This window comes from Neodiprion lecontei, chromosome 3 (genome assembly GCF_021901455.1).
Source record: "Neodiprion lecontei isolate iyNeoLeco1 chromosome 3, iyNeoLeco1.1, whole genome shotgun sequence".
In the NCBI taxonomy this organism is placed as follows: domain Eukaryota; kingdom Metazoa; phylum Arthropoda; class Insecta; order Hymenoptera; family Diprionidae; genus Neodiprion; species Neodiprion lecontei.
The window spans coordinates 25,430,021-25,457,446 of record NC_060262.1 but is presented as its reverse complement, the minus strand read 5'-3'; the positions used below and the strand labels follow the sequence as shown (position 1 = coordinate 25,457,446).

The following is a 27,426-nucleotide window of genomic DNA, read 5'->3' as shown; positions in this document are numbered from 1 at the left end:
TGGCATAAATATCCACGACCTTTTTTTCCGAATCCATCGTTATTTTGATCCTCCGGAGGAAAGAGGGCCGCTACCCTTAGCCACTGTAGAATAAAGAAACAATCGTCGCCGCAGGTGTAGCTGCTTGGAACTTGTTGATCGTGACGATTCGTCTCGATGAATCAACTTGGCGCTATCGCACGAACGATTAGTCATTGCCGGATGATGACCAATTGGAGTCTAAGCACTGCCGACCGATGCTCCTGCTGCATTCTCACGCGGGTAATGGCCCACTGACCGAAGTATGCTTGACCGCGGAATGCGATTAAGCCAAATGAGGCTGAATTAACTGATGACTCTTATTGGGCAGAGCCCTGCAGGCGGTACCGATAATTGTGTAATCTAAATGGCCATTGCGCTGTAGGTATTATTTTCACCAGCAATTATAACGCACTGGCGCGAACGCCGTGCTTCGGTGGTGGATAAAAAATTTAGAACCACATTGTACGCGCGACTTTTCTTAGGTATAAGCTTTTTCTTCTTTCGTGCTTGAGGAAGAAATTTAGAAGTCCCTGTCACGTCTGTAGACACAGAGGGTAACTTCGGCCTGGTTCTTTAATGCTGTATTATTAATTTATATATTCTTCTGTGGAATGAAAAAGGACGTAGCTGTAGGTGAAGGTTGAAAAGAGGTTGGTGAAATAAATGCTAATACGATATAATTTACGAATTAAAATGATCTTTGAAGAGGAACGCGGGTTTGCGATGCTTTTATCAAAACGCGTTCGTGCAAAAAAACGTGAAATGAATATTTTAAACGTATCGTCGGCGTTATGAAAAAAAAAAAATTCTTCAAATATTACTTTCCCGGAGGTTTACATAAATAATTTTCATTTGGTTGACCCCGAGTCGTGCCGTCGTATCTTTGAGTTGATTTTTAAATCCATATCCAGGTTCCGTTCCTCCTATTTTCTGTTATCACATTCCACGATTCAACTTGAATATGAGATCAATCTATCATTCCATGGAATTTTCTTTACATAAATAAATGAAAAAATGACGATGAATTTCTCCGAAAAGGTGAGGAATTAAAAAAAAAAATCAATGGTTAGATATAACAGAAATATGAAGTGGGCGTGGCACTAAAGAATAACATTCGCTCGGCATCGCGATTGAAAGACTTTATATTCCTCGCTGTACTCTTTTGGGGAAAAACTACAGACATACACCGTGAATTTGTGGTGAACAGGGAAGATCTAGTGCGCATGCTTGAACACGTACACGGATTGTACGGGAATTAAAACCGCCAACCTAACATTCGCAACCATGAATCGGGATGCCCATAACTCGTCAACGGCAGACGGGCGTCACGTAAGAGGTTAAAAACCATTTCCTTCTGTAATGGTTGGCAGCAGCTTGCAGCGCACATTGAGCTACGTTTACTCGCCTAAGATCTGTGCATTTGTCGACGCATGCGCTCTCGATCTTCCCTGTTCACCATAAATTCACGGTATATATATATATATATATATATATATATATATGCATATGCGTTATATGTATATACCCGTGACGTGAGTGTATTCCAAGTTTTAAATGGAAAAATGTCATTTATATGTAAATCGCGGGGTTTGTCGAATGGTATTAGCATGAAATCGATTCGTTGTACCTAATCGATCAGGCTGAAATTATTCGCGACGGTTTTTCCCGGGGCGATTCAAATGCCGCCGTCGGAAGCCGCGACGTTCCGACGAAATATGATTCCGGGGCATAATATACCTGCACAAGCCTTTGATCGATGCAACGACACGCACACAATTAGGGGACAGGCGAACGAGCCACGGTAAATCGCTTAATATATTTTTCGCCTTGCAACAAGTGTCACGCGGCACGTTTCCGTTAAAATCTCATTCTCTCTTTCCTTCTCACGTTCCTTTTCCCCGCGGATATCGCCAAAGCAAAGAACCCCGGCTCCATTTTCCGTTATAGCTACGGATGCAGCGCTGCAACGTGGCTGCGCTTTGCGGTGTCTTTTTCTCTCGGCAGTCTCTGTGGCTGCGGTTAGCGAGAAATTGTTGCCCGGGATAATTGTTGGTTATAAAAAGGATTTAAATTCGTTTAATCAACTAAACCTCGCCGCTTAAGCCGCGGTAATTAAGCCCGCGGCTAATCCTCTACACGGAGGTTTCCCTCCGCGCTGCATCGCATCCAGCTGGTCTACTGCACCGGAGGTGTCGGTCTCTGGGAGTGTGCCTGGACCAACCACTTCCCCGTGATTCTGTCATGCAGCTCGGTAATCCAGCCTGACATAAACGCAACTACCGTCGCTTAGTACCCGTTGAAATCATCGCCGATCCCTTAATACTCAGTTCGTATCTATGTCCCTATATCCCGTACGGAAATGACAAGAGTTGACAATAATATTCAAGGGGGGTTGATTATTCTGGAATATACTCTCTGCACCTTTGATCAGCCGTTGAAGCTCGAAATTGCTTTTACTTCGTCTGACACTATTATAGGTGTAAAGAATTGCTCGCGAGGCGCAGAGACGTCCATCGAACAGTCCACAAATCTATTCGCGTGTTCCTAACTTCATGAAATATTCACTTACAGCGTACAGGTGTATTTATTTTCGTTTCGTTTAGTCCCGGGATTTTCTCCCAGGGCTATTTTTCCGCTCAGTAGAAAATACTGTACAACGTGGTTTGTCATTTTCGAGTAAATTACGTTTGTCTTTAATATACGGCGGTGCAGAAGCGCCGGAGGGTCAATGGCGAGACTGTTAAACGTAAAGCGATGAGAAAGAAGATGATTTTTCCTCGAAAGAAACTTCGGTTGATAAAAAATTATTCATGTGGCGTGTGGCACAGTCGGATATGCAACTCGTAGTCGCAGTAAGTATTTGACAATAGTGCAGCCGTGCATGTATAATACCGGTTGCATTTACCAGACACCAATGTATTTTATACGGGCACTAAGCCTGGAGAGTTGGTCAGGCATTTAACAGCGGGGAGTTAATGAAACTCTTTACGAGTCTAGACTACAGCTCCACCTCCATCCCGAGTGGGGTATGCTGGAGTCGGCGAGTAGGAATGTGTGAAGGTACCTCGAGACGCGTATTCGCTTTGCGGAATAGTCGGTCTCACAATGATTATGGATATCTGGAGCGTCTTTTATACAGCTCGCTAACCATCCATCAAATTTCATCCCAAGTATGTGCCGCTTGGTTGATAAAATATGCAGGTACACCTCGGTTCGTCGAAGCCTTGCTCGGTTTGGTGAAACTAAGCGTACCTTTACTGCAGTGGCTTCTTCACTTCATTGTGTAAAATTGAATTTCATTTAATGCCGGAGCTTGCACGTGGATCGTGATGCAAATGATCAATGCTCAGATGAAAAAATTTGATGTATCGAATCGAAAACATCGCTATTTCCTTCCCTTTTTGCAAAATGCCACGTATGTTGAAATCGTAGTGGTTCTTTTTGTCGTGTTCCCTGTGTCGAGTACTTTTTCCTTTTACACTAGTTGTGTCAATCGTGCGTTTCAAACAGTAAATTTATTCTAACGAGATCAAGTACAACGAGTTTGCGTCCGTTTTCTGAACCCGCGAATTTGATATGCCTGCAATTACGGACTGGCGTGCGGTTCAGCTTCGCTGGGTATACATATTACGGTATTATGATGTTTGCATCGGTTTCACGCCACTCCTGACAGGCGGCTTGGAAAACATAATATCCGTTGCTCACACACCGTGGAGCTTGTAGCTTCGTTCGGCGAAGGCAACCGATCTTGTTGTATTGTTAGTATCACCGATGAAAATATCTGTAACCTGAATCCGGACGATTAATACGTTGACCAGGAATCTGATTCGACGGTTGTACGCAAAACTAGGTCCATGATCTGAAACGTACGAACAGTATTAAATTGTGTTAGACTACGCTAAGTTTCGAATGCAAAAAATGGCAACGCAAAATAGGAGAGGCTGTAGGTAGACAATGGGAAGCGGGCAGGAAATCCTCGGACGAAAAGCAGTGGTGCAAACCGGGAGGAAGCGAATTGAGGCTCCGGTACGGACAATCCAAGGCACGGTTCGAAGGAGGAAACTCTAGCTCGAGGCTTCCGTCTCACGTTTCAATGCTCACACCGCCTGCAATATGCTCCTAAAGTACGGGCAGTGTCTTAAAGTTACACAAAAGTGCTTCTCGGGTGTTCTGCCTTCCAAGAAGGAAAAAAAAGAAACCAAAAGAAAAAAGACGAAGGCTGGAAAATCTGAGAAGGAAAGACAGTGAGAGAGAGAGAGAGGGGCGGGGGGGGGGGGGGAGAGAGAGAAATTAGTCAAGGTCTGTAACGTATTGCCTTCTTCAAATTATCTTATTCCGCGCGAAATTATTGCCCGTTATGAGAAGAATATAGCTGTCGGGAATGATAATACGGAAAATTAAGAAATGCATCTAGTTCTAGAGACAAGTTTTTACGGGCCATGGGGGTGGGGGGGTAATTCCGACGAATATTATCTCTCGGAGTCGAAGGTCCTCGACTGCATTTTAGTACCCTTACGTTACCATCTTCGTTCTCATCGCATTATGCCCTCATGGGCATTATGTCTGTACCCCGAAGACCTCGAAAAGCGAATACCTAGTCCAACCATCCGCTGATTATCCAGCCGTGGCTGCCAGCAATACGTATGTTATCCTCTCCTTCCCTCTCTTCCTGGCGGGGCTGGCGGACTTACTTGCCAGGGGAGCCTTCATTTCGCCCGGTCTTTCAAGATGAGAAGGCCTCACGAGCCGCTTAATTAGCTGGAAGTTATCGGATGAGAGTCGAGTAGGTATCGACTATGGGCTTGTGTGGGTGAACGTACACCGTGCTGCAGGAACTGTTTATTGATCGCGTCCCTCGTCGGAATTGTTATTTATAGAGATTTTATATAATCATCTGTATAACGGGGCGCCGCGCCGTAAATAATCGAAGAATTGTCACTGCCGAAACGGACGCGAAGCAGAGGAAAAAGTGCAGCAGTACCCGCGGTCGTGCCTTAATCTACAGTCGACGTTTCATCTCTGATTTTCCTTTACTTGTTCTTGTATTGCGGAAACAGAAGGAAGGGGCGTATTTTTCACCATCAGTTAAGCTCGGGCTTAGAGTGCTTTCACGGCTCGTCCGTGTCGCCGGGCTTGCGCTGCATAAATTGAAAAGACGTCTGTTGAGGTAAAACAGGGCAGGTATATACGAATATTACTTGATATACATTACACGCCTGTCGGTATATCGCCTCGGAATAACAAAGAGCGCCTCACGCAGCTGTAAAATAAATTCACTTTCCCACGATCTTTCCTGTAATTTTATTTCCCGCTGCTTATTCCCTCCACGCGGAGGAAAACCCTGGCAGCTTTTAAATTTTTATTTTTACTCAACTCAGAGTACGGTTATTATTATTTTTTAACCGTATTGGAGAAAAAAGTAAATACTACCCGAAACGTGCATGCGATTTTATAAATCTCAAATTCGATACGATATCTAACACGATAATCGTCGTTGGCTTTCTTTTATTCATGACTTGCAGCTTCTTCATTGTCGTTTCTGATAATGAGTTGTACCGTACATTTTTCCGACTACATAATCGCTTCTTACTTATGCATTCCACCGTTTTTATTTTTACGGCGTTGTCCCCCGACATCATTCTTGCGAGAAACAAATTAGTTTCGTTTGCTCTGCAGGTTTGCTGAGACAGATCGAATTGTATCCTAGAATATTCAACGATCTTCACTCAGCTCTCTGAACCGTTTTTCCGACTGCCAAAACGTCGATAACTCGTGGGTCAAGTGAGTTTTACAAAAAGCTAAACAATTCCTGCCGTTACAATTCATTTGTCCTTCATTTAAATTTAATGAATTTTATGATTGGATTATTCCCACGTTGCAATAAAAGTTAGACTTGTCTTTACGCAAGATTTATACGCAGATTTTATCATCGTTGAATTTTCCATCGCACGGCAGGTTCTTCGACATTGTGTGAAAGGAGATACTTGAAATGGGAAGAAAGTAGCGCGCAGGTGGTGCAAGTGCCAATTTTGCATTGAAATAAGGTATGAAATCGTTTCGCCAACTCCTTTTGTGAAAAGTGAATAATCTCCGCGTTGCAGGAATAGCGAGACAGGTACAGGAAATAAGTGATATTCACGGAAATAGGAAGTGTAAAATGAGTTGCCACATCGGTAGAAACGGTTATCGTCGAAGCTTCGGACGCAGTTCGAAAAGCTCCTATTACACGCAGTTGTTTCCCGCTCCGTGAATTAATCTCGACGACGTACTTATTTCCACTTGAATATTTTTCACGCCGAAGGCGTTTCTCCGAGAAACTGTTTGACGATGCGACCAACGTGAAAAGCCCGGAAAATGTTATTTTCTCAGGCCGCGTTCCAATTCCGCGACAGCATTTGTCGCGACGACGTGTAGGGCTTGCGATAAATCCGCGAGAAAAGGAGATATGGATTTCGAATTGGGACAACAAAGTGACGAGGGATTTCTGGGCCGCAGGTCCCCGGAGACGGACAGATCATCGTTATGGAAAGCGTCGGACCGGAAATCCTGCCAGAGGACCGGGTGACTCGCGGAGCGGAACGACGAGCCTCCGTGGGCTTAATTCAAAAGACAACTAAGCCGAAAGAAGGAGGGGGAGCGGAGGAGAGGGTTAAAGAGTCCTCCTCCCCTGCCATTTAACCAAAGGTCAAAGCTCGCCGTCGCGACGCGGCGCCTCGACGCTGTTCGCGTTATCTCGCACGTCTCAAGAGCCGTTCTGCACTCACCGCAGAGAAGATTCGCCTCCGAAGTAGCGATGGAGCCGCTCAGCTTCGCCGGACGGTTTTATCCGCCCACGTCTAGACCCCGAATTTCAACTTTGATGAGCTCAACCTCCGGGACTTTCTCCACCCTGTTTCGTTTTGCGCCTTGACTGCAGAGCGTTTGTTTAACCCAGCCTCCCTTCCTCCCTTTCTTTCTTCCTTCCTTCCTTCCTTCCTTCCTGCCTTCCTCCCTCCCTCCTTTCTTTCCCTCGCCTGTACTACCTTCTACCGAAAAATGAAATCGAAAAAGAAAAACCCTTCCCGCTACGGCAGCAGCCAAATTCTATTTCTGGATGTCCTTGACTGCCGCTTTGGACCTCCTCTGCAGGCACTGCGTGTAAACCCAACGTCAACTTTCCACTCTCCTTTATACTTACAACCCGCTGCCGGCTGACGCACGTTGTCCCACTCAAGTTTTCGTTTGAAGGTTGGGGGAAAGGGGACTCGCTCTTTCCTTATTTGTTTAATATCTCGCTATGGAACAACGCGGAGAACCAGATTCTTCGACGATATTCGAGGGTCTTGAATCACCAACTTCGAAACTTTGATTTGATTTGATTTCATTTCATTTCACCCAGTTGATTGCTCGATTTCGTAGAACTTGGATATCTTTCCCTCCATCTTCGATTCCACGTATTTTTCAAATTCAGTCATCACTTGTCAAACTTATGGTCATGTTATTTACTTCCTTAATTTGCCATTTGCATACAACGAGACGTCAATTTATTTTTTTCTTAGTCCGTATAATGGTGAAATCTTTTTCATAATGATACTTTTAATCCACGTTTCCTTGCGATAGTTGCGAAGTAAAAAGTAACATCACGCCCGTTCCACTATATGCTTCCAGTACATTTCAGAAGTTTAACATATGTTATTCCTTTTTGTTCTAGGTGAGTGCCGTTTATTTAAGAGCCTGTATCGTGGAGTATTTCCCGTGAAGTGAGACGACTCGTGAGTATAATATTCCATCACAGCGTGTATCGAATGCATTATTCTGACAGAAAGTGGGTATAAAGTGCACCGTACGGAGAAGTTTGTTTAAAGTTTCAAAATTCAGTGCATTGAAATATCTCGGTCAATATAATCACGCAGGTGATCAACGTCTTTAATATTCAGCTGTTTGCTTTTCGGCGCTAACCAACACCGGCTGTTGCATAATATGTAACTTCCGAAATTGAGATAATAATACCTCGGGTTTTGCGTGAACCAACGAACGGAGGAAGCAAACCAGCACGATGAAACCACCCTGTTGTTTAAGATTCAATCCATATTTTATGCTTTCCATCGCAATTTTTGTTTTTCCTACTCTGTTCCTAACATCAAGTACATAGATGAAATATATATGGGTCACCGAAAGTATAGGATTCGTATCTTCGAAATAATTTCTCTAAAACGAGAGGTGACTTTTATGCAAAGCTTGGATGCATCGTATTATATACGGATATGTAATGCTTTATGCTGAAATATTTGCTGTCGTTGCGGAGATTCGTCGGCCTAGAATCGATCATTCTTATTCCGGCATAGTCGAAGTACACTCGTAAGCCTTCACCAAGATCTCTTGCAAAATGCTAAAATCGAAAAAAATAAAACAGTCGTATACTGAAACCCTGAGATATTGGATTCATCGTTGCAAGACAATTCAAAATAATAATACAGTGAGTTGATTCGATTTCACTTGACGATTACTAATTTTATTAACTAAAAAATCTTTTCCATAAAGTCACCGTAAGTCATTCTTATTTTTCTTGTCTTCGGTCGTCGGTTTAATAATGGTATTCAATCATCATAATCAATATTGGTGCAGTGTTGTAAAATTAAATGTATGCAACGATTCCAATACGATGAAAAAAAGTCTCTTTCAGTCCAGAAGATCTCTACTTGTAGAACATAATAATCCTCCGAATGAAATGAACAATCGTAGAGTGAAATCGAATCATTCTACTGAATTGATAACCATTCTTCACACAATTCGAAACGAAGCATCGACATAAACTTTTGTTTTTTTGTTTTCAATGTTTCCAATGTTTCCTGCTTTTGTATATTTTAAAGAGATCTTCGTAGCTTGCGGATAAAATGATTGAATAAATACTCAATGCACAACTGCTTCGCAAATAAAACTATTTAAAAAGCTGAAAATTACCATCGACCTTTGTCGATCCAAGCCCCTTTAATCGTCTGTGGTGCAGATGGGTTTTTTTTTTTTTCGTTTCCCATACAAACCGCCACGTATTGTCCGCAGTCTTACCATACCCATCGCGTTTTGCCAGTCCCTTGGAATCCTTAGCAGACCCCGAAAGAGTCAGTCTCCTTTTGACGCAGCGGGAAGCCGTTCTATTAGCCCGGTACAGCTTTACTTTCTTTTTCTCCCCCGTCTCCGCCTCACGCCGTGGCCTCTCTCTTCACCCTCCCTTTTTTCTTGCCAGACGCTATCCAAACGCACGTTTTCGCGGCGGTGGCGTCGCGACGCCTGGCGGCTGGCGAGACGCTCTGGCGGCGCTCGATTGCTCGCGTCGCTTCGCCACACGTATACATATACAGAGGATACGAGAGACCTCGGCGCTTCCCATTTCGCAGAGACACGTCCGACGCGCGTCTTATACGTGTTTCTCATTACGCCCCGCCGAGATATAGTAGAGGGAAAAAAATCTCTCTATGGATTTGTCGATTGGCTTGTACCAATGTCTCGTTACGTCGACGAACCTGGTGGTCGATGTCAAGGGTCTCATCCCTCTCCTCCCGGATGCTTCAGCGACGCTCTTGTCGGCGGATATTGTACTTGGCGGAAACTCGAGCGGAGTACTTTGTGGTTTCGTTTCTTGATCAAGGATCGTTGACGAAGTTTTCAAGACCCCTGCACCACCTTTTGTTGTTCATTCTTTGGCGTACGATTTTGTCTGCGAGTTTAAACCGTGGCCGTCCGACTTGGACAAGGTTGACGCGAGCCTTTGACTTTGCTGTACGAAGTTCAGGTTCAGCGTCCTTGAGTCGGCGCATTGAAAGCTTTCGACGTCTTCTTAGACTCGCCTGGAAATGTATCAAGAATCCTTAAATCTTGGAATACCGACGAAATGAGGATAGCCGGCTGGGCATTTTTACCTTTCTTGACAAGTCAATTCTTCGGTGTATAGAAACAAATCTTGTCGCTATTAAAATTGAGAAGCCCGTGGATTACGGACAAGTGAGTGAAAAAAATTTGATAAACTGTAAAATGATTTTTGACGTAAATTTTCGTATCGAACAGGTATTCGGTAGAAATCTGTCTGCATCATTTTTCATATTGGCTGATGCAGGAAAACTTGGCAGCACGTGTTGAAAATACCCCAAAAAAGTGTTACTAACATGTTTTCCGGATTAAGGCTGACCACACTTTTGAGGTATTTTGAACATCTACAGCCAAGTTTTTCTTCGTCGGCTAATCTGGAAACTTTTTCAGACAGATTATATCTTTGCGTAAATTCATGGTTGTGACAATTGATTCAAAAATCTGAGATTTCGAAAATGCACCAACGTCTCTGAAATCCTTCACGATGTAATTTGAGATTAAAATTAGATTCGATCGAAAATATCGTTCCATCGCGTTCACAAGAAATTTCGCTCGTATATACTTAATCTTCTCAAGTGAAATACATATTATACATTTTTATTCAGATTGCGTGACGAGAATCAGTAACACGGCTCATACATCATACATATTTCGTGTTGTTCCCGTTGATCGGCATCTGGCCTTACATTAGAACAAAAGTCAGCCTCTGCGTAATGTTGTGATAATCGCAAAAATATACATGTACATGCGTATATATGAGACTTCGTAAATCGATACTCAAAAGGCACGAAGAACTTGTCGCGTATTTTGTATGCTCATTCTCTTGTCATTGGACGATGGGTCTACGGTTATACGTGTACGTATCATGCGCAAGTCGAACAATATCCAATTTCGCAAGCTTGTTCTCTTCACATGCCAAGGATTAGGGGGGGTATAATATCGTTCGCTAACCTCTTTTAACCTGACTTGGAAATTCTAAACCAGGATCCAATGGACTTTATCCCCCGTTATCACGATTGCGCAACTCCCAGTATCCTCTCGCAAAGGGACTTGCGTTATGTTTTCTCATTCGAAACTCACCGGCAGTTTTCGTTATCGCGCCACTCGTGCGCACGAACTTGAAATTACTATACACAAATTAGTAGGATGACGTTTGGTGTAACAGAATGGTAGTACTACGTTAGCTGAATACCTAATATACAAATTTTCAGTATTTTGAATAATTTTGCTGCTAATTATCATCTATACATGTTGTTTTATGCACATGGATGGTGAAAGCGCGGCGTAAGTTTGTTCCCTCTTCAACGGCACTGTTGGAAAACGACGACGATGATGTTGATTTTCTACTAAAAATTGCAGAGGATACGACGGTTATATTTGACTAATTCTTAGAATGAAAGCAATGACGCTGGAATAATGAGGCGGAGACTCTGAAAAACAGTGTTAAAAAATATCAGAATGATCTGCATACTGTATACTGTACGTCGAAAACTGTAAAAGATGGGGATGAGGGTTAGAACTTGGAAGGATCGATATTTGGAATGACCGATGTATTAAAGTTTCCAGTATGCGAAAATAAAATAACAAATGACGAATTGTTCGAAATCATGGTTTTTGATAGCGTCACTGATTAGCAGTCATTCTGTTCAGTGATACATTCGAAAATCAGCTTAAGCTTTCCAACAATTCGTCTTACATTGTTTTTTTTTTTTTTTGGCACAGTTTGAAATTTCGATATATCGGCCATGCCAATATTTGACCCTTCGAAGTTTTAACCCTCACCCAAAGAACGTATTTCACTTCGGCACTTTTCGCTGGCGGGATAAGATCGGTGGTTTTTTTTTTTTTTTTTATCCGCAATCTTGGTGTCCCCATCTCTTTTTCGCTTTCCGGTTTCCCTTAGCGTGGCAATCGGTTCGGTAACTCGATACTCGCTCAGCTCGCGTCCGAAGACAAAAGGGGGTTAGGGAATTTTTCTATGCTTGACGTAAACCGTCTCTGTGGCTGCAAGGGATATAGGTATGTATACCCACACGCGCCTCTTTATGATTTTTCGATGAAACCGTTATACGGCAACATTACTCACCCCGCCGTAACCTGCTGCCCATTTCTCTTCTCTTCCCTTCTCTTCCCTTCTCTTCTCTTCTCTTCTGTTCTCTTCCACCGAACCATTATCCTCGTGCGTTTTCTTCTTTCTCGCTCCGCTAGTCGCTAGTGACTTAGGTCGTTGCCCGGATGGATGGGACATCGTCTTGAAAGTTATTTCTTGGAATATAATGGGGCTCATGGGCCGTTTCTTAATATCGCATCCCCTTTACCAGCGACAGATGGCCCTAGTCAAAAACACAATACCTTGGGTAACGCGTGCTCCTGATATGACGAAAGAAAATACAAAATGTCGCGGTTACGGAACGAGTCGCTTGTGGGTTGTGTAGGTGACTTGCCATCTTTTTTGCAGACAATTTATGCAGCTGCTTTTCTGCAGGACACGTTTAAATCGTTGTATGCTTAACGTAACTTCGGAGCAATCAATGCCGGCGACTTACAAGGTCTCTGATTCTATCTATAGAATTCGTCTTCCGGAAACTGCTTTTTTCAAACTGCTGATTGATTCCGCAATTGCTCGTACTAACGGAGGATGCAGGTATGGAGAAACGTGCTTGAAATTTTTATCAATATTTCATACCACCATGTACATGGTTAACCGCCGAACCAGCATGACAGGAATAAAATTTTCCGAAACTTGAGCTGTCGCTGAAAATTTTTCGCCGTGGTGATAAAAAAAAACGTACAAGATTCGCGCGTTTTCTTAGGTGGTATCTTTTCGTGTGCTACGATTTTTTTTCTTTGTTCTCGAGATGATTTTAGGTCGACTCAGTATAAGGGAGTATAAGCAGTGTAACTTATTCCTTCTATTCGAAATGATATTCCTGTATTTTCTCAATAATTGATTGCTATTCAACAACTGATCAGCAGTTTTGAAATTCTCTTTTTACATAAAATTTTATTTCGCTTCAACCGAAGTCTGTAATTTTACACAGTCTGTATAAAATTGTATTGTTAAACATGATGTGCCGAATTAATAAACCGCAAGCGAGATCCGTTCAACGTTTCCGTTCCAATTAGTTTGTAGTTTGCATCATGGGAAGTGGAATTAAAACGCTGTTTTTTTTTTTTTTTTATCCCTCCTTGTATAATATCCGTGATCGGAAGTTGTCTCAGTTCACAATTTGTTCCAAAGTACAGGGTTTGACTAGTGAATTGGAAATTGGTACAGCCTAGCTCTTGCCAAATCGGCATCGAAGCGACAATCGCGCGTGACTTGCTTCTCGATCAAGATCCCGCTATTCACTCCTCGCTCGACATTCGACGCAGATTATACAATTAGGAAAAAACGGACGGCGTTAAACGATCAGCGATAGAAAGTGAATAACCGACAATGAGAAAATGCTGAAAAGCTGATGGGGAATAAAATGTGAAATTAAACGGACTTCGCGACGTGCACGTGAAAATTATGTAACGGTATTGGCAAACCGTCAACACTTCGCGATGTCGAATCATATCAAGAAAGTCGAGAACCTGTCGATTTACGGACGTGCATTCAATCTTGATTTCCAATCTTTTCCATCTTCGATTCATTGAACTATGCAGCATGAGCTTCGGCTGTTTACCCGAATGCTAGACGTGGATTTCTGTCGTCAACTCAGCTCGACAGAGTGGAAACTTTACAGCCTCTCAGACTGCAGACTGTCACGAGGACGAATCTATACGAATCATAATTCGCGGTGCGATTTATATTCATTTATTTCATGCATACGCATCTATAGATGACGGCGCTTTCATTCCTCCACCCACCGCAGTAATTGACCTGAAAATATGAATTTAAATGAGAAAATATTTATGCATAGATATAACCCGATGAGGCGTGCCCGAATGAATATTTCAATGGATTATTTTGCAAATATATACCCAATACTTGTTATAATTCTGTCTCGTTTAATCGATAGTTTAACTTTTAAGGCGATACTTTTTATGAAGTCCTATGAATTGAGAGATTCCCGGTAGTTTTATCATTTTATCAGCAATATGATATTTTTCAAAGGGATAATTTTTTATTTGTTGTATTTTCCACCTTCTATTGATTCGTTACTCGGGTCTTACTCGACATTGTGTTCAAGAAAACACTTGGTACGATTAAGCAGCGCGCCAGCAAGGACGACTCGACCCTTGAGGTTGAGAGAAAGAGGGAGAAAGAGAGAGAGAGAGAGAGAGAGTGAGAGAGAGAGCGAGAGAGAGAGATAAAAAAGAGAGAAGAACAGAGCAAGGAGGACTATACAGAACCCGGTACGACAGCCTTAATTAGTTCAGTTCTCCGCTCGGAACAGAAGAAAGGCGGACGTAATCCGGGTGAAATAAGACGTAGGGCAAGGAATTCCTGCAAGGAAATGACTGAGCATTCTTTTCTTTCCTTAAATCTCAACGGCTTGCCTACACACACATATTATATACCTATACGTGTAGTCCACCCGGCTGCAATATCGCAATATTTTTTACAACCTTAGTCGTACAGCGTAGTAAAAAAAAATTGGCCCCCTTTCTGAGACGAGAAGATTGTTTAATTGCGGCGAAGTATCGTTCGGCTTCGTTGTCGTGTATATATTTTTCTTCATCGTTCGAATTTTTCACCCCAAGCTTTGCATGTTTCACCTATTGCGTATCAAAGTGTCAGCTGAAATATTACACGGTTGTTTTGATCCATATCAAATTTGTTATTACTCACGTGTAACGTTGTACAGTTGTTGTTTTTTTTTTTTTTTTTGTTATCGAGGTGTAAATAACGCGGGCAGTTCGCACAGTCTTATAAACGACGCTTGCTTGAACAAATATCTCATACGGTTTAATATCTTGAATTTGTCATCCATTTGGGCGATAATCTTACTGACAAGTATACAAATATACTGCTTATAATTCAACCGTTTTATGACTGTATACTTAATGAACTGTGGTAAAAGAAACGCCACCCCTTCATGAATATATTCATTATACATATATGACTGATTTTATATTAGATGGTGGTTGGGAATAGGGTCAGATAATAACAGCGTTATCGCTGGAAATGAAACAGTAAAATAGACCTTACATACAGTACTTTACCAAGTGCTTGTTTCACACTCGTAGAAGAATAAGTTTTCAACTAAAGGATTGACAAGAATGACAAGACGTGTGACGATCGGCGAAGGTGAACGAAGTGGAAAAGAAACTCTTTTTTCCTTTGCAATGAATAAAAAATCAGGAAAATTTTGCTGTTGTTTGACCGTTAAAAATTTCATGTCCAAAATATCGCTGATGTCGCGTCTTACTGATTCTTATACATCGATTATACACGTTGTGAGCTGGGGTGAAGAAAAACCGTAAAAATATTAAACTCTAACATCGAAATCCTCTCACAACCTGTCAGCAAAGTTATAACGTCACTTAGAGTTTGTAAAAATTCTTTAATGTCTTACCTTCATAAACTTGCCGCACGTCGCGCGGCGTTTCATCGAGGTTGAGTAGGTGAGTAAAAACTTGAGAGTGACCTAAAATCGTTTTTAGCGATAACCAATATAGATACCAATATTCCAAAATAATTGAAAATCTATCTACACTTGTTATCGCCTATAAAGATTTTTTATTCCTTCACACGCTCAGACGCCTTGCGTATTTTAGTGAAAATTCGTGCAAACCGTGAATTTTTAAATCGTAAAGTCGAGTTTAATGGTGTACGACGATACCGTGGTAGCAATCAATATTTCCAGCTCCTCTTTGCCGAGATTCGATCCTCTGGAGTAATGCTACTTCATCTCCTGAAATTCATTTATACCACCTATCATCATCGCACACTATATTCCTGCAGTGTCGCAATTTCAATGGCTTTCTGGCTCCTGAATTATTAACCCTTACGCTGCACATCGGGGTCAGAATAACCACACGGCATGTTCACCGTAAATTCCATTTCAAAGATATCCAGAATAATCTGATTTGATCCAAGGTAAATAATGAAAGACCATAAAAATCGTTAACTCATTCTTTTACTCAAAAATTCAACTCAACTCACTCAAATAAATACCTTTTCTTCGTCGTGCAGTATCCGTCGCTCCGTCAATTTTCAGCTCAAAATATTGAAAATAAATATTTAGATCTGATTTTTCGACACGTAATCCACGAACCTCAGAAATAATCATATTTTAATCTTCCCGCGACGTAATCTTACAACGAAGTTAGCCCGGAATGTTCACGTACCAGGTAAATTTTAGCTTCGCGAAGAGTTATGGCTTTTCCTCAGTCGTATTGTTCACCCACTTTCCCTCCATTCCCTGCCAAACATGTCCTTGAGTCTATTCATTGACGACGGTTAAACGACAGGGACGTGCAGATGCGGCAAATTTCACATTTTACAACCCTAACTATCCTACGGAATGGATTTTTCCATACAAACCGAGTTTAGGATTGGACCTTTTCGTTGCTTCGTTTGCCAGTGTGTTTTCCTCGCACACCCTTTCTGCGAAATATCCTTCCACTCCCCATTTTTTTCCACCAGTCAGTACCCAGTTTTTTCAACCGACGCCTCCTTCTACGCATCCCCTTTTTCAAAATCAGTCGTGGTAGTATCAAAATTTTTGTACGCATTTCAATATTCAAGCTTTAAGTTCAACATATTATGTGAAAAAAATCATACTCTTTATTTCAATAACCGTTTTATTCAGTTATTAAATCGCTATTCGTCAATGCCCTCCAAAAGTAATATTCGTTAAAATTTAATCTGGCAAAAACGGCCTTCTGAAAAAAATAAATAAATAAGCTTTGCGAAGTAGTTTCGAAATTTCAGACAATGACGAGAGATGTCAACGCTGCGGATTGCGAGGATGATTTACAAATGCAAGACTCCCTTACGATTTTCTTCGAAACAAAATTCGCATGCACATTGCAGATCCATCAGCTGAAATAGTAGTCGGAAAAACTGGTTGTTTATTTGTTCGGCAAATTGCTCGCCGGAGGGAAATAAAACAAGACAAATACGGGTTATTTGTAAAATAAGTCGCACACAAAGCGGGGCAATTCGGTACGCCGAGGATCGTCCTCCGCTCTGGCCCCACAGCGTCTATACAGGCGAGGCAGATCAACCGCGACAAGATTTATGTGTGTACAAAGTCCGACGCCACGTAAATGACACCCCTGTCTGGATGCTGGGGGGAAGCGTTACGCCCTCTCTTGTTGCCTCTGCTCTTGCGAGAAATTCGTATTACCCTCATACTTGGATATAATTGAGGTTAGGTATGCTTCTAACGATCGACCATCAAATGGGATTGAGATCTGTTTCATATGTTTTCTATCTATATTCACATTCTTACGTCTTCGCAAATATGCAGCTTCGACTACTCGGGATGGTATTGAATTCGGTCCGTGTTTCAGATTAGTCATTTCTGTCTACTGCGAAATTTTATCATTTTGAAGTGGGTTTACTTCATCGATATCTGCACCTCAAGCAGGCGTAATCTATCGTTGAATGTAAATTTTTGTTGCGGTAACTAAAAACCGTTTTTATCCGGAAAGTGAAGTGAGACGGCTGGTTGATTTTATGGTTGTTAGAACAAGGTAAATGTGCCAGGTATGGTCACCTTTACGAAATCCTGTGTTCGTTAGTTTGAATTTTGATCTCTTCAATTCCACGATTCATGTATGAAATCCTACTTTTAGCGAGTTTTGATCAGAAGGTTTTTACGTACCATGTTGGTACACTTTGTAGTTTGAACATTAATGTTGACGTCCGCTTTCAAAGCATGTCTTTACCATTTGTGACCACAACGTCGGATTAAACATAATGAATATTGCCAAAACTGGATCAAACGATGACCGCAACTGGTGATCCTTATACGGGTGACCCTAACTGGTACCCACACATTTATCCTACCGAGTACGTACCAAATTCGTTTGAAACATATAATTTAGTCAGTAAATTCGTTCCCTTTATCCCAATCCAAAGTATCCTTTTCGGTCGCGTTCGCAATTGGGTTTAAAGTACTTTGTTTTTAAATTTTACGGTGAGACTGGAGAGATTTTCGCATCTCTCTCGCGGGGAATTTTTATGCCATGCTATAGTGCAGCAGTTACGAGGGCGTTGAACGAACGGGAGCCATCGACAGATCCGTCCGTTTTCTCTATCCAGACGAAAAAGTTGCGAGTGTTGGGGAAAGTACTATGCAATAACTTGTCGATTTTATATTCAACGCGGGGATGTAACAAAGGTGAGAAGCTGTTGGCTGTTGGCTGTTGGCTGTTGGCTGTTGGCTGTTACCCTCGACAAAAGCCACCCCGTACTTTCCACCTCCGTTGCATTCGCGTCCGTGTGAAATTTACAACAAACACACGGTTGCGCGGCGCCTGGCAGTTTATTCGCAACTTCTTTCATACGTCGGTGTTGGTGCACGGGGTTTTCCTGACGAGTATACGTAGAACTGTGTGCATCGAAAGCGGAGGCGGAAGGACGAGCGGTGGCGGGATCAAGCTATATACCTTCGTATCGCTGGGGGATACCGGTGAAAATTCCTTTCAAGGAACTAGCCGGTCTCTGGCCTGGCCTGCTTCCAGAAACCATTGAAATCGCGCACCTACCAAACTGCCGGCGATATTCAATGGAACGTAGTTCGTCGTCCTCGACGCGGTTTGGAAAAAGGCCGCGTTCGACGAGCTTCTGCAACACGCGACAGCGAGACAGGAAAAACTCTCGACGGAACGTCGTGGCCGTTGAACGTCCGTCATGGTTCTGACCTCGCCTGGTTACACCGTCGGGTATGCAGAAGCGTGTATAATCAACCCGTTGCCGCTTCTAACGCCTCCCTCGCCTACCCTTGACGCGGAATTATTTCGTCAAGGCTTCCGACTTATCGTCATCGCGTTTCTGTTGTTACAGTGCAACGGGCTCAGACGTTGAGTGTATACCTGTTATTACACACGCGGGAGCAATTTCGTTTCACGTCCGTCAAATGGAATCCGGGCTTAGAGAGACGGCTCCTAGTCAAGTGTAATTACGTCGATCCGCGGGGAGGAGGACCGACGCTCGTGCATCGCGTCAAGTGACGTCAGGCCTATCTGAAAGCACAGATAAGGCGACCACCGACGCTTCACCCTCGCCACTTCGCGATGACGTGTTCATTTCACATTGTCCGCATGTAATACGTATAACGAGATTTTGCTCCAATGATTTTATCACCACGATACCGTATTAAAATGGTAAAATTTGACACTCGCCTCACCAGCTGTTGCCCTCACAAGAGCCGAAGCTGTACCTGCTTCCTGCAGTGCTGCCCGCCACGCTAAGCGATTCTTATCGTTGATGAACACTTTCTGAAGTAGTAGGTAGGTACACGCGTTTCGAATACGTTGGTGCCCACAACTGTCTGCATTCATATTGTGCGCATTTGGGTCGTAAATTTGGCGTAGGCTATACTTACTTTTGAAGTTTTCAACTTTCTTTTTGGTTTAAATGTAACAGTAGTTGGAAAAGACATATGGCTGACCCAAAGTTGGAGATTCTGATACCGATGACGTGCTTTCGGATCTTCGCGGTACGGGAAGCTTCTCGTATAATTGATAAAAATGAACCAGATTAAGCGGCTCAACTACTTACTCGAACGATTATAATTATTGGGTTGGTTTCGTTTTTGAGGTGATTCGTGGAGATAGACGTTATCATTTTCAACAAAACGAGAAATGTAGATATCTCACTAGTTGAATATTGTGAATCAATGTTCATTAATAGTTACCCAGTGGCTTATTATTTATCCAGAATCAAAACTGGAACGAGTTTCCTTCACAATCAAATTTTACGTGCCAATGACTAGCGATGCAAGTGACAGGAGAAATAAACAATAGTTTTGATTCCAAAAAAATAGTGAGTGACTGGGAAACTATTAATGAACATTACTCTACATCAGTACTCCCATCACTATTCACATAGAATGTCAAGAATCTTGCATTTTGTCTTATAATAACTGTCGATTTTAATACAAAGGAATCCCTCCTTCGCTTTCTCATAAAGATGCAAATTCGGTACATTAAACGCTGCATCTTCGCGTTGATAATCGTCAGTTGGACGTGTTTCCGTGTGCCAAAACTTTCAGAAAATTCTTTTTCCTTCCCTCCAAATCATAATATAATGTACGCCTGCGTGCCGCTGTATATAGCATAAATCTTTAGTTTTGGCCAAAAGTTATGTATATATATATATATATATTATATATTACGATAATATATGTATGTACGAGGGACGAATTTGGGGTTCGAGGAAGCGGTCGAGCGACGAAGCGAGTTCTTTCCGGCGCCGCGACGACGGCCTCGCCGAATTATGAAATATAAAAGTGCTTTGAGGGTGTTTCGGTGTCGAGGGTGTTTCTACCCCTCGGCAAGAGCTGACGCGGCATAGCACGCGGCTGGGCATCGTTATCACCCAGGGCACGAATCGTGCTGGTTCCAATATTTCAACCGGTATCAACCGTCCTGATGGCCGTTGCACGTCCCGCGTCCTCCTGCCTTTCGTTATATCTACGTTTTATACACCGTGGTGGACGAATGCGCTTATATGTATAACCTACGCGTGTCTTTATCCCTAATTTAATTCCCGCCCACGTGACACGCACAAAACTCTAACGAACCGAGACTGTAACGCGCATTCTGCGCTGAGTATAATATCGTAAATTGTAACGTGACTCACTGAGCCCAATTAACGGAAAAGCAATGAGACCAGGTATCATATTTGGTGGTTGATACCACGACGTCATTCACGATCCGGTTACCGTCACCATCCCACACTTCTCTGTCATAATATGCTTTGTTATTTTAACGAAATTAAGGCGTATTTTCCTGCCGATTTTCACGCAATTTTCTTTCCCAACACCAAGAGGGAAATTTCTGGGACAAACGGGACGTTGCCGCGAGACTCGGGCGTCAGTCCGTGAAATTATAGAAGAATCAGTCTGACAATGAGACCGAGACGACAAAGTAGCAATGCGTTGCTTTGCCGGTTTGCAGGACTCGTCAAGCTCCGGGGGAATCAGTTGATAAAGGATCGGAATGCTTGTTTACCTCGAATTTCTTGATTATTCGCGATAAACATTCGAAAGAGGTATAATAACGGGGTGCGTGAGGTAATCGAGATTCTAAATGAAATCGAACGTGCTCAACGGCTGTTTCAGCTAGCCACGTAAGCTCGAAACTCGCGTGACACATTTGTGCAGGGTGAAAACGCGAAGGGGACGCGTGTACTTGGTAACCTGTGTAATTTTCCCTGATCAACCTCCTTCGAAACCGGAAACAGATGTCTCGATACACATCAATGAACCAAGCCGGAAGTCACGGTGATATACCGAGCACGTGTTAATGCGGTTGTTTATTAACGTCTGCTGACAATTGAAATTGTATCCTGTGAAATTATCTTTGCTCTAATTTCACCCACTAACAGAAATATTTCAACCAAACTTCAGAGCGGTATTCAACTGAATAATAACAATTGCCACCAAATGTTACTGGGCGATCAACGGTATAATTACATATACGTTCCTACCGTTTTATTTTCTTTCAGCTGAAAGTATTGCCTGAACTGCTACTTTAACCGGTTTTTTCAGTCACCTATTGCCGATAATTTTGTCGATTTTGTTACGGTTTGTACAGTGTGAATAATAACTGTCAGATAGCAATTTGAATGATCGGTCAGGGTTTGGTAGAATTAAGTGTATATCGACCGTCAGTTCAAGTACCAGTAAATTTCGACGGAGCTATAAGTCACTTATACTTTCAACATCAACGTACAGTGTAATCGAAGAGAATGAATATGTAATGAAGGTTCTTCGCGAAATGGTCGTAGATTCATAACTTATATTTCCGACTTGGGTATAGACGAGTAGTGGGCAGGAAACTTCCGCCAGTACGACGACCCTTAGTTACACCTAACTATATTGTATCATTAATCACTGTATAGCAGGTAAAAGGGAAGGTGTAGCTTTTGCCGTGTGAAGAAGGGTGGCCTCGCGTTTCGATTTACCAGGGAATAGGCAGAAGGGAAGTCGTAACTTGTAATTAGTTTCAAGCTTATTTTTTTTTAGGTTACTTGCTCCAATTAAAAGCAACCCACCTAGTCGTTTCGTCATTGTCAATGTCGAGTAATTGTTCTGTGAAGTAATGTTCACGAACAGGTTCCCAGTGGCTAACTGTTTTTTTTTTTTTTCTTTTATTTATTTTTTTTTCGGAATCAAAACTGGTACAAGTTTCCTTTCTATGGAAATTTTATGTATCAATGACTAGTGACGCAATTGACCATGGACAGGAGAAATAAACGATACCACGATCGTAGACACACAAAATTTCCGTAGAAAGAAAGCTTGTTTCGGATTTGATTAAAAAAAAAAAAAAAATAAAATAGTAACCCAAGGAAATCTCATTAAAGGACATTTCTGTACGTACATTTAAACGTTCTCGAACAGTGTGAAATTTTTTTTTTTCGTCGCTGCGGGTTTATTGTTCGATTAAATCTTCCTCGACGTAATTAAGTTTCACAGGATTTTTTCTAATCAACTTTTTTTTACGATTCGACGAGCTTGATTGCCGCGAGAGAAGGAAAAGGGTGAGCTCTTTACTCTCGTTTTAGACAATTTTGAGCGCCCTTGAGCCACCGGCTACATTCAAACGATCTGAATTATCTGTTAATTTGACGTAAGTTCGTCACCCTTTTTTTCAACCCTGCAGGGAACTTCATTTGAGGGAGGGCAACAGGTTCGCTCAAGAAATTTTATAATGAATTTTAAACACGCATACACTCGTTTTCGTTGATTGCAAATTTATACAGGCCAGAAACGCACTCCGGGTTAATTCCTTACGATTCATAATCCGAGTAATGATTAATTACCGCGTACGTTGTAATACATGGACGAAATTTTTGCACTCTCGATAAGGTAGAAAACGTGTCAACGTTCATGTTGCTTTTGAGCTGGTATTTCGAGTTTCCGAAGGATGAACGTCGAGGAAACGAGCAGGGATGAAAACTGACTTGTCAAATGAGGAATGCAATATGACATCTTTACTGCAAAGGTATTTAATCAGGCTGCAACGCCTTCCTGTTATTCGAGTGCTAAATATTTGAGCGCTCTCCCTCTCTCTCTCTCTCCCTCTCTCTCTCTCTCTCTCTCTCTTTGCGTAGTGCACCCGTTTTTCACTCCGAATTTCTCTTCTCTCTGCAGCACGTCGGCGCTTCAACCCCTCATTTTATTTTCCCCAGTATAAATCATCCTCAAAGTTATATTAACAATATATCATAGTTGCGAAGCTCGCCGGTTGCTTCCTTGCGCCTTGCAACGAGAAAGTACTAGACGCCCTTCGTGGCCGCGTCTTTTCTTACCTTGCATTACCTCCTAACTCAACCCTCGTCCCATCCCCCTAGCACCGTCCCTTTTTCACCGCAACACGGTATAACCTAACTTGCAGCAAACCGAATCCCCGACCTCGTCTTCCATTCGCCAAGCTGCAGTCGCACAAAACCCGACACTCTAGGAAACCAGAGGCGTGTACGGACCAACGGAATATCTACTTGCGGAAAATGAAACATTACGCGGAATGACAAATTGCCGGGAATTGCATTACTTGGGTACATTACCACTTCTCGTTTTCTACCTTCTCTTTCTATACCCCTACTTGGATATTATTATTTTGTTTCTTTCGAGCGCGGAGCGAAGGATATTTACTTTCAAGTTTATTGCATCATGTGAACTTTTTCTTGGAGTACTGCCATAGGATCAAGTACGTCGGGGGGTATATAAAAAATATTCCCTATTTTCTAGAGCAACATTTTTGCATCGCGTGTATCTATTGTCACCGTGTCGACGCAACAAACCGATAGGTACTTTGATTCGTGTTGAGTTCCTTTACGATTTTTCCGCTTCACGGAGACATTGTCATCGTACGTAAGAGAGGAAAAGTCTTTCCATTCAAAATAACTTGCATTCAAACCGCACGAGACTCAATTATTGTGGACCGATCGACGTCGATAGCTGCAAACAGCTTTTATTCCTGATAAATGCTCGTCCTGCACCCGCTAACGATAGCCTTGATTTATTCTCCCCGCATTCAGGTTCATCGAAGAGGAGGAAAATTTTTCCTTGTCGGTTAGAATTTACCGTTTACCACAGTAATCGGATCAGCCGGTGAGGTCAGATTCTTTTCTTTTTTTTTCATTTGTCCATTTTACCGTTTATGACGCACCAAGAAAGATAGTTATAATATCATGTACAACGGCTGGTTTTCCGGCTCTTCAACCTTCGTCTATCCTCAATTCAAATTTGTAGTTCGATTTAAAACCGTTACGCCCGATCCCGCTTTTCTTTCCCCTCTTGCCCATAAAAAGGCGTATCGTTTCGGAACAGCTCTTACCTACAATCCCCGCGATAGCGGAAGATAAAACACGTAATATTGCAGATGGTACGAGGAGCATTTGAGGGGTTCGAAGTCAGCCGCACTTTACGTTATTCATTTATACTCCCTAATTCACTTTCCATTTCTGTTTGCCGCTCGAGATACTTCCGTCGTTAGACATTTAACATTTATCGAATCACAATTCAGACTTCATTATAACCGCACCAATTTTCATTTTCTAATGACGGTTCATCATCAAATGCATATATGTAGTGTCTCGGGTGTGACAAACTGTAATTATCGACAACGTTGTGAATTTTAACGGCGATTCAATTCGTTTTGCCAATAATGATCAAAGCTGATATTACTGTCCAAGTTCATCGAGGATTATATGAAAATAGTTGATCCTGTGCAGGCATGACAGAAAGTGGATCAAATCCCGCTAGTTGATTCTTTTTTTTTTTTTTTAAATAATTTTTTTTAAACAATCTTGCATCTACGAGCAAAAACTCGCTATTTGGTTTTTTTTTTTTTTTTTACCTTTGACTCTTTTTATCGACATCGTTCGGCAAATGAGTATATGGAAAACGACCGAGACTGTAGTAGACAATTTATGTATTTGTGGAACTCGTAAATAACAAAACAGCCACATTTACTATTCGTATTAATATTATCGATGCGGGAATGATGTCATGATGTATGATATACGGGTGTGATAATTTACCGAAATATTCCCTCGGGAATTGTGCAAGTTCAAACGTTTCAACCAGTTGTGTACACGGAGTTCTCGTCTCTCATCCATTTGATGGTAAAAGAGAATAGCTAATTATTAGAGCTTGAGGAAATCTGTCTTGAGACGAGTACAGACGTTCGTGAAACTTCGATTTCAGAAATTCCAAATTTGCTGATCTAATTCGACGATTGTGGATGCACCCTTTCTTTCTTTATTTTTCTCCTCGTTTTATCGCGCAGTTTGGCGAACGTCGCGACCTGAGACATGATAGAAATATTTTAGGAAAATCTTCGTGAAATATCTGTTTTATTCACTCTGTCGGAAAGTTTCGTGCTGTCCGAGATGTTGGGCCGAGAGGTATAGTACCTAAGATTTGAAGCTTCAAAGTGTAACGAAAAGTGAAGGGTCAAATGGAGGAAAATGAAGGGAGAGAAAAATGAGAGGTGATAAATTTTAGTCTTTTTTTTTTAAGAAGCGTCGATCTTCGGAACGTCGTTCCATTTTCTGTGCGACCAGTGTAGGTGTAAGGTCGTCGATATTTCAACTCTTTTCAGCATCATGAATCGTAATCGCTTTATTATGCTTTCATAAATAATCATAAAAAGTATCGATGACTCATTTTATTCGATCGTAAAAATTGTACAATATCACCTAGATTCTGAATATGTTCATTTTCGTTTTTTGAGATCGAGAAAATAACGAATTCGTGTAACATTATTTTCTTGAAATCGTGCCAACTTCACGTGTCCAATTTCTATGTTATTGTTCGGTCCTTGAAACATGATTTGATGATTACCTTATCGTCTCTAACGAAACAAAAAAAAAAAAAAAATGGCCTGAAATGAACGTTCTAATCTTTTCCGATTGTCAGAAATTTTCGTAATAAATTGAAAAATATGTATTCCACCTGGAGATTTTCATTTCGTCATCTATAGGAATCATCTGATCGAATTCGGAAATCGCAGTTTGCTTTTATAACAGTGCAGTGATTCCAACATTTTGTAACTTACTATTTTTCACCTAGAACAAGCCGCCTGTGATTGAAAATTGAATTTAACTTATCCTTTTACGAAAAATTAAGTCATCAAAAATTTTCCAATATAATTTCAGGCTTGCAATTCTAACCGCGCTTGACTTGGCCTATCCGAATCAATCGTAGGTATGTAGATTTTATAAGTCGGCAAGAATATGTTCGATATTTATCGGCTTGCCGAAAGAACGTGAAAAGGTCGTTTACGATCTCACGATCTTCATCCTGGCTTGAGGAGCATTCGGCTTAGCGGGTTGTCGAATGCCCGATAAACGCAATACGACTCCATTGTTACCTTCGAAGTTCTTCCCATCGTGCAGCGTGTGTATCCACGGAAATGGGGCGGAAGGCTTACTCAGATCAATTGCGCGAGAGAGTCTTCCCGTATCCCAACTTGAAACTGTGCAGGATTTAGGTTTGTTGAATTTCCCAGCATTACTGCCGGGAAAAGGGGCGAAAGATGTAAATAAAATAAGTGAAAAGGAATAAAGTCCTCGGAGTGATATTTGAGAAGTTTATTAAACGCGTTGTAAGCGTAAGGAACCGACTAGTGATACGTATTTCAGAAGAGAGCGATCTTTGTAGTCTCTCTCACTCTTCGTTCTTGGAAATTCAACCGTTTGCGCAGGAGAATATGTCTTGAAGAATGGCGTTGGATACTTCGTCCAGAAGAAGATCAAGGGAAAAGGTGCCGTTGAACCGTGTGTCTTGGAAATTTTCGCGAGGAGAGAATCCTTTAACCGAGAAAGAAAATATATCCGGGCAGTGTTACCTTCAAAAGGAATTTCTAGGCTGCGCTTCGACGTTCCTTCGGAACCAATATTGAAATAAATTGTTCGAATATTGGAAGACACGTTTGCTTCGTTAGAGATATGGATCTACGAACCTTTTGAACAATCTTCATTCTTCATTTTCAATCATGGGTCTGTCTTAATCGTGTCGTCGCTTCTTGACCACTCGGGAAATTCTTTTGCAACTATTTCTCTTAGGTAAGCATCAACAGTTGATCTGTGCTAGCGATGATGCATCTTTCGTATCTGCGTCAGAAACGGAAATTTAAAACACTAAAATGGTACACTCTGATTTCTTCCTCCAGAGTGAAAGACGGCAAATGTACAAAATAATCCATTCATTAAGAGGATGTCACAGCGTTTAGCAACCTGAGCTTGTGAGGTCAAAGTATCCATCAAGAGAAGAAAAGTGATAAATTTAAGGCTTCCCTTTGCCTGATAGCTCCTTGTTACCCGCTCATGTGAAGCCTGTGTTCTTACCTCTCTCTTTCTCTCTCTCTCTCTCTCTCTCTCTCTCTCTCTCTCTCTCTCTCTCTCTCTCTCTCTCTCTCTCTCTCTCTCTCTCTCTCTCT

At 41.9% G+C, this 27,426-nt stretch overlaps 1 protein-coding gene across 8 annotated transcripts in view; it reads left to right on the top strand.

Annotated features, from left to right (window-relative positions):
• The window catches only part of LOC107224653 (fasciclin-1), a 223,895-nt gene that overhangs the window by 13,270 nt on the left and 183,199 nt on the right, over positions 1-27,426 (top strand). The window contains exon 1 of one of the 8 annotated variants that reach the window (XM_046733511.1): positions 22,942-22,983. The exons of the other annotated variants lie outside the window; for them this stretch is intronic. Within the exon in view, the coding sequence (XP_046589467.1) occupies positions 22,957-22,983 (27 nt within the window). The 5' untranslated portion in view covers positions 22,942-22,956. Of the gene's footprint in view, positions 1-22,941; positions 22,984-27,426 lie in introns of those variants that run through there. 8 annotated transcript variants of the gene reach the window in all.